The sequence below is a fragment of the Gobius niger genome (genome assembly GCF_951799975.1).
Source record: "Gobius niger genome assembly, chromosome: 14".
NCBI classification, from domain to species: domain Eukaryota; kingdom Metazoa; phylum Chordata; class Actinopteri; order Gobiiformes; family Gobiidae; genus Gobius; species Gobius niger.
This window is the reverse complement of record NC_136865.1, coordinates 32,506,083-32,514,411: the sequence shown is the minus strand read 5'-3', so window position 1 is coordinate 32,514,411 and position 8,329 is coordinate 32,506,083. Positions and strand designations below refer to the sequence as shown.

The 8,329-nt window shown below is 37.5% G+C and overlaps 1 protein-coding gene across 1 annotated transcript; it reads left to right on the top strand.

Moving 5' to 3' along the window:
- Positions 1–8,078, top strand: rps18 (ribosomal protein S18). The gene is made up of 6 exons (XM_079570751.1): positions 1–86; positions 1,034–1,132; positions 2,223–2,309; positions 5,278–5,379; positions 5,464–5,555; positions 7,971–8,078. The coding sequence occupies exons 1-6, from the start codon at positions 84–86 to the stop codon at positions 8,044–8,046; spliced, it is 459 nt and encodes a 152-aa protein (XP_079426877.1). The 5' UTR covers positions 1–83; the 3' UTR covers positions 8,047–8,078.
- The last annotated feature ends 251 nt before the right edge of the window (positions 8,079–8,329 follow it).

Genomic DNA, 8,329 nt, shown 5'->3' with positions numbered 1-8,329 from the left:
GCGCTCCTGTTTCCGGTCTCCTCCGGCCCCAAACCGTCGCGAGAAACAACGCGACTTCCTCTTTGCGCGGAACAGTCTCCAAGATGGTGAGTCCCTTTCGCTCCGACGCGGATTAAACACAAATCCTTCATCATCTGCGCTCGAACACACGACACGAGAACATCCACACGTTAAACACGCTTCGTACGTTGTAATCTCTCATTTAAAGCGTGAATTGAGGCGAGGATGGCTTTGTACAACCCGTAAATCCACTTGTTTGTTGACCCGACATGTTGGCTAACCGTGCTAGCGCCGGTCGCACGTTTCGGAACAAGTTCACGCTTTGTACCTAAAGTTATTATCTTGAAAGCGGCACATTTCGCTTCCACGCGTGCGTTTATGTCTGAATTAAAGTTCCCTGGCGTTATGTTTTTGAAAGAGGGTTAAGTTAAGCTATACATGCTCTAATGCTAACGAGAAGATGCTAATAGCTCCCAAACATTCCCCTCAAATCTTCCCTTTTCCACGCGGGTTTGTCTGTTTTTGTGCCTTAAATCGTTTTGTAAATGACTGTGCTGCAAAGTGAACGATTTTCCTCCGAGTCTTTCATTAATTTACTGATAGTTTCTCACGTGTAGCTCTGGATATCAGCTTGTGCTACATGTAAATGCTACTGAAAGTGCTCGTGAAATTCTGTCTGTTTTATAATTTTGCCCAAATTAGACGGGATTTTATGAAGTGTTGTGACATGAGGGATTTGCACTATTTTTGACAAGGTTTATATATGTGGGCAGTAGATTTAAATGTGTTTTAAAGCCACACGGGTAACAAAACTACAATAGTGTGATGTCTAAAGACGTTAGCTATAGGTCCTTAACCAGCACATCTTAGCCAGTTTCATATCATTTTGTAGGCCTTAGCTTTCAAATGAGGCGTCACATGGCCTCGTTCATCCAGTCGAAGGTTTTTAGATTAGCCAAACTGGAGAAAATGTGCTCGGTTCTGTCACATTAAAGCCGTCCTTTCCTCACGTCTTGCTGGTTTTGTTTTCCAGGCTCTGGTGATTCCTGAGAAGTTCCAGCACATTCTTCGTGTCCTGAACACGAACATCGATGGACGGAGGAAGATCGCCTTCGCCATCACCGCCATCAAGGTCAGCAACGTGTGGTCAGCGGAGGATTGTGTGGACGAGATCTGAATGTGTTATATGGATCTGATCATGTGTTATATGTTGTATCTGTGTGGAGGTTCATATGGATCTGATCTAGGGATGCACCAATACCAGTATCGGGTATCGGGCCGATACCACCTTCTTGTACAAATACTCGTACTCATTCATGAGGTCCCAATACCAGAAACCGATACCATTTGACGTGTGGCCAACGCAGCTACGAGGCGCAGCTACGAGGCGCCTCAGCTGAGGAGAGAAGAAGCAACAAACTGTAGAATAGTTTAGTGTAAACACAATAATCCACATAGAGCTGACTTTATTACAGACTGCGCTCTCTAAACCAGAGTCTGAGCTGGATTTAACCAGAGCTAAATGTTGTTAGAGCTGCAGCGTCTGCAGTGTTTACAACATACAGGCTAACGTTGCTAACTCGCTGCAGCGCCAGCAGTGTTAACAACATACAGGCTAACGATGCTAACTCGCGGCTAACAGTTTAGGCCATTCTGACGCCGTTTTATGCCCAGGGGTTTATTCATCTGAAAAACTAACCCAGCGACTAAAAAGTCCTCAGAAAATCCACATTAAAGACATACAGCATGTTTATATTGAGGGAAAATGAGCTGCAGCAGAACAATGAAAACGCTGTAGCTTCTCGCTAAGTTACTACAAACACACGAGAAAATCTACAGGAGCTGAAGTAAAGACGAAAAGAGACCATTTAAGAATCATCTCAATACTATTGTTTAATAAAAACACATCAATGAATAAAGCTCAGGCACTGGGAGCTTTAGGACATGGGCTTTTCTGTCTGTGATGGACAGAGACATAAAAATAAAACATATTGAATTAAAAATAAACAAATGGCATCAGCACAATTCTAATATAACTGCTATAAATGCCTTGTACTCGTATCGGCAAGTACTTAAATCACAGTACTCGTATCGTTTTTAGAAAAAGTGATATCGGTGCTTCCCTAATCTGATCATGTGTTGTCTGTGTGGAGGTTCATATGTATCTGATCATGTGTTGTCTGTGTGGAGGTTCATATGGATCACGTGTTGTCTGTGTGCAGGGGGTGGGCAGACGTTACGCTCACGTCGTCCTGAGGAAAGCCGATATCGACCTGAACAAAAGGGCGGGAGAGCTCACAGAGGAGGAGGTCAGTCACAGTTTAAGGCACAGTGTGAATCTCCCTCTGCGTTCGAGTTCTGATGTGTTCACTTTAAAGGAATAGGCCACCGTTTTTAAATACTGAGATATGTTCTTACCTCACTTTAGTCGAGTTAATATATCCCCGTCTGGTCTTTGTCCGTGCGCTCACACATACGCAGCCTCTCCAACATGTCACATAGCTCCAAAAGAGCTCACGATAGAAGCTCCCAAGCTCTTCCACGTGTTCCCTATTTAAATAAAGTTACGTGAAGTGTTTTCATGCGAAGTATATTTACACAGAAATGTAGCATGTCGATTTTATAAGCAAATAAAAAGGGGGACTATATTGTGAGGCGTAATGATACGAGGAGCACAGCGTCCGCGTAGTAACTCCTAAAGACTTCCCCGCTCACTTCCGTCAATAACCTTTAGGAGTTACTGCGCGGACGTTTTACTCCTCGTATCATAACGCCTCACAATATAGTCCCCCTTTTTATTTGCTTATAAAATCGACACGTTACATTTCTGTGTAAATATACTTCGCATGAAAACACTTCACGTAACTTTATTTAAATAGGGAACACGTGGAAGAGCTTGGTAGCTTCTATCGTGAGCTTTTCTGGAGCTATATGACATGTGGGAGAGGCTGCGTATGTGTGAGCGCACGGACAAAGACCAGACGGGGATATATTAACTCGACTAAAGTGAGGTAAGAACATATTTTAGTATGTAAAAACGGTGGCCTATTCCTTTAAAGCTGCACTCTGCAACTTCATATCTGAAAGAAATGTCTTACCAACTGTATAAAGTTAACAGCTCGGTTACAGTGCTGTTCTTAAAAACGATAATGCATCAGCCGTCCACCACCTTCGTTTACTTCCACAGATCTTCCATTTTCAGAAGCTTTCAAACGTGGCATTGCACTGTTTTTACCCAGTTTGGAACTGTCCTCCTCAGACGTCGATGTCTGACCCACAATGAGTCTCAAAAAGCCTGAGCAGATGATGAGCCTCAGCACAAACACAGAGGTTTACTTACAGCAAAACAAAGCTTTAACTTGGACTAAACGGTTATAAACCAGGACTGAATAATAAGTTTTAAAGGGACAGGCCAGCGTTTTTACATACTGAGGTCTGCAGTGTTTTGTACATCGTAAATTTCATAAATATGTGTCTTTGTCTCGTCCAATCAAAGCAGAATTAGCACAAAGAGCCTCCGACAAACGTTTACTTTAAGTTTACTCCATCCACGTGTCCTCAAGCGGCGCCACTTTAGATCTATGTGATAACAAAATTAGCATAATCGCAAAAAATAGATTATAATTTTTTCTTTTCAAATTTTTGTTGTTGTTAATTTTTGGATTTTTGTCTTTTTTTGATGGATTTGTCTTTTTTTTTGATGGATTTTTGTCACTTTTTTGATGGATTTGTCTTTTTTTGCTGGATTTTTGTCTTTTTTTGCTGGATTTTTGTCTTTTTTTGCTGGATTTTTGTCTTTTTTTGCTGGATTTTTGTCACTTTTTTGATGGATTTTTGTCACTTTTTTGATGGATTTGTCTTTTTTTGATGGATTTTTGTCTTTTTTTGATGGATTTTTGTCTTTTTTTAATGGATTTTTGTCTTTTTTTTTTTATGGATTTTTGTCTTTTTTTTGGATGGATTTTTGTCTTTTTTTTAATGGATTTTTGTCTTTTTTTTTGGATGGATTTTTGTCTTTTTTTAATGGATTTTTGTCTTTTTTTTGATGGATTTTTGTCTTTTTTTATGGACTTTTGTCTTTTTTGATGGATTTTTGTCTTTTTTTTGATGGATTTTTGTCATTTTTTTGATGGATTTTTGTCATTTTTTTGATGGATTTTTGTCACTTTTTTTTGATGGATTTTTGTCTTTTTTAAATGGATTTTTGTCTCTTTTTTAAATGGATTTTTGTCACTTTTTTGATGGATTTTTGTCACTTTTTTGATTTTTTTTTAAAGGCAACAAATAATCGTTTGAATCGTGATTTCAATTATGACAAAAATAATCGTGATTATTATTTTTTCAATAATCGAGCAGCCCTACGATTAATCGTGAAAATAATCGGTAGATTAGTTGCCGCCCTAGCGTATTGACAATATTTCTACTTTTTTTTTTCCTCCAGTTTAAGTCTAATGTTAAAAGTACTCTCTGATTTATAATATATAATTTCTCAAAATCATCTTGAGGGCCGGAGCCTTTTTGAATTTAGCTCTTAATTAAAGTATCGTTAAACATCTAAACCCCCACTTCAACCAAGTGCCTTTTCTGCAGTTCAGCTTTACCCAAATCTAAAAGCATCTCAACTGGAGTCTGGAGTATAGGCCGGTGCAGTGACTTATTTGAAAGCTAAGACCTAGTAGTTTCTGAAACATGTCGTGAAACTGGCGTGTTTTAATTAGGGCTGCTCGATTATTGAAAAAATAATAATCACGATTATTTTTGTCATAATTGAAATCACGATTATTCAAACGATTATTTGTTGCCTTTAAAAAAAATACAAAAAAGTGACAAAAATCCAGCAAAAAAGAAACAGAAATCCATCATAAAAAGTGACAAAAATCCATCATAAAAAGTGACAAAAATCCATCAAAAAATTAAAAAAAATCCATCAAAAAAGTGACAAAAATCCATCAAAAAATGACAAAAATCCATCAAAAAGTGACAAAAATCCAGTAAAGTGACAAAAATCCATCAAAAAAGTTACAAAAATCCATCAAAAAAGTTACAAAAATCCATCAAAAAAGTGACAAAAATCCAGCAAAAAAAGACAAAAATCCAAAAATAAAAAATAAAAAAAATTTGAATTTTTTTTGAAAAAAAAATAAAAAATATAATCGATTTTTTGCGATTATGCTAATTTTGTAATCGTTTACTGTTGTAATCGAAATTGTAATCGAATTTCGATTAATTGCACAGCCCTAGTTTTAATGATGTGTGTGTTTGTGTGTGTTTGTGCAGGTGGAGCGCGTGGTGACCATCATGCAGAACCCTCGTCAGTACAAGATCCCAGACTGGTTCCTGAACAGACAGAAGGACGTGAAGGACGGCAAATACAGCCAGGTCTGCCTCTTTAAACACACGCTTCAGCTCCGACACCAGCCGGAGGGAAGCCGGACGTGGATTTAACCGCGGTTTTGTCTGCAGGTTCTGGCCAACGGTCTGGACAACAAACTGAGAGAAGATCTGGAGCGGCTGAAGAAGATCCGCGCTCACAGAGGACTGCGGCACTTCTGGGGGTGAGGCTTTAGACACAGCGGCTCTTTGACCATTTTCTACAGCCCGGCTTTACCCAAATCTATAAGGTCACAGGTACCAGCAACACTCTGGATAACGAGGAAATGATTCTGATATATCCCTTCAAATCCCTCCCTTCAGGATTCAGTTGAGTGACAAGAGGCACAAACATTGTCGTCACGGGGTCTTAAATCATTAAAGTATTACATTGATCATGCCAAACATAAGGCTTTAACCTCTTAACTCCCACCTGAACATGTTTTCTTAAAGTTCTCCAAATCTAAAAGCTTCTTAAAACAGCGATAAAAAAGAAAAAAATGATGTAAACGCAACAAAAAAGTGCTGAAAAGTGACCAAAAAAGTGACAAAAACTCAACAAAAAGGTGACAAAGGGGCAGCAAGAAAATGACAAGAATCCATCCGAAAAAAAGACAAAAATCTATCAGAAAAATGAGACAAATCCATCAGAAAAAATGACAAAAATCCATCAGAAAAAAGACAAAAATCCATCAGAAAGACACAAATCCAACAGAAAAAAGACAAAAATCCATCAGAAAAAAAGACGAAAATCCATCAGAAAAAAGACAAAAATCCATCAGAAAAAGACAAAAATCCATCAGAAAAAAAGACAAATATCCATCAGAAAAAAAGACAAAAATCCATCAGAAAAAAAGACAAAAATCCATCAGGAAAAAAGACCAAAATCCATCAGAAAAAAAGACAAATATCCATCAGAAAAAAAGACAAAAATCCATCAGAAAAAAAAGACAAATATCCATCAGAAAAAAGACAAGAATCCATCAGAAAAAAGACAAGAATCCATCAGAAAAAAGACCAAAATCCATCAGAAAAAAGACCAAAATCCATCAGAAAAAAGACCAAAATCCATCAGGAAAAAAGACCAAAATCCATCAGAAAAAAAGAAAAAAATCCATCAGAAAAAAGACCAAAATCCATCAGGAAAAAAGACCAAAATCCATCAGAAAAAAAGAAAAAAATCCATCAGGAAAAAAGACCAAAATCCATCAGGAAAAAAGACCAAAATCCATCAGAAAAAAAGAAAAAAATCCATCAGAAAAAAAGAAAAAAATCCATCAGGAAAAAGAAAAAAATCCATCAGAAAAAAGAAAAAAATCTAGGGCAAAAAAACAAAAATCCATTAGAAAAAAGAAAAAAATCTAGGGAAAAAAAACAAAAATCCATCAGAAAAAAAACAAAAATCCATCAGAAAAGTGACAAGAACAGCAAAAATGTAATAAAAAACACACACAAGGGAAATAAAAAGTGACGACAATGGCAAAGAGGAGAGAATGCATTTGGTTTTGTCGGGAGGTAAGAGGTTAAAATCATTAAATTTTCAGTGCACGGGTCATTTTCTTTGATCCTTGTGTTCAAATTAGTCGCATAATCTTTTTGTCAAAGTTTGCCTTAGAATAATGTTAATTTGAGAATCGATGTACTCACTCCTGGACCCGCCTATCGATATAAATTTAAATGAGATATGGAATTAGACCATATCGCATAAATCGGGATGTTTCAAATTCAGATAAGCTGCTCAGTTAGCAAAAAGAAACGTTTATCTTAACCCCTTAACTCCCGCCTGAACCGAGCACGTTTTCTCCAGTTTGGCTTTACCCCAATCCAAAAGCTTCTGGAAAAAAGGTGAGAAAATGGCAACAGAACTGAGACGAAAACAATGATGAAAATGTGACAAAAGTGAGAAAACATTGACAAAAAATGTCCAAAAAAAAAGACAAAGACCAAAAAATTTGACAAATGTAACAAAAAATGACAGACAAAAAATGACAGACAAAAAATGACAGACAAAAAATGACAGACAAAAAATGACAAGACAAAAAATGACAAGACAAAAAAATGTGACACAAATTTACGACAAATGACAAGACAAAAAAGTGACAGTGACAAAAAAAGTGACAAAAAATGACGACAAATGACAGACGAAATTACAAAGACAAAAAAATTTGACAAAAACTGACCAAGACAAAAAAGTGGCAAAAATTACAAAAAATAACAACAAATGGGGGAAAAAATGACAAACAAAAAATGACAAAAAAAATGTGAGAAAAAATGACAAGACAAAAAAATGACAAGACAAAAAAATGACAGACAAAAAGACAAAATAAATGACCAAAAAATGACAAAAAATAACAAAAAAATGTGACAAAAAAAGACAAAGACAAAAAAAATGTGACAAAAAACAAAAACAAAAAAAATGACCAATCTGACGTGAGGAAAAAGATCCATTTAGATGAGTTTTGTAGATCTTATCTTTCAAATGAGGCGTTCCACTGGCCTACAGGATTTGGGTAAAGCTGAACTGTAGAAAATGCAGACTGTTGTTGTTTCGCCCTGTTGACCGTCTGCTTTACCCTAACGTAAACCTGTGTGTGTTTCAGCCTGCGTGTGCGCGGTCAGCACACCAAGACGACCGGCCGGCGCGGCCGCACCGTCGGCGTGTCCAAGAAGAAGTAAACGCTTTGTTTCAATAAAAACCACAGTTGGAACCTGCGTCTCTTCACTGTGTCTTTGTCTGACGGGTTTGAAACGGCGCCCTCTGCTGGGCAATGATTTAGTTTAGATCAGGGGGGCCAAACCTTTTGTCTCCGAGGCCAAAATGAAAAAGTGCCTGTGAGTCGGTGAGTGAGTTAGATTATTTTGAAAGTGTCTGGCTTGTTGCACGGTGTGGCTATGCTAGTTCCTCTGACCTGAAGGTGTGAGCGCCTGGACTTCCTGTCTGTTTTTTATTTTCCTGGAA

Bases quoted from the DNA above. Each gene is read 5' to 3' on its own strand.
- rps18 (XM_079570751.1), top strand. The intron at 1,133-2,222 runs GTCAGCAACGTG...GTCTGTGTGCAG, and splicing joins TCGCCATCACCGCCATCAAG to GGGGTGGGCAGACGTTACGC. The intron at 5,380-5,463 runs GTCTGCCTCTTT...TTTTGTCTGCAG, and splicing joins AGGACGGCAAATACAGCCAG to GTTCTGGCCAACGGTCTGGA.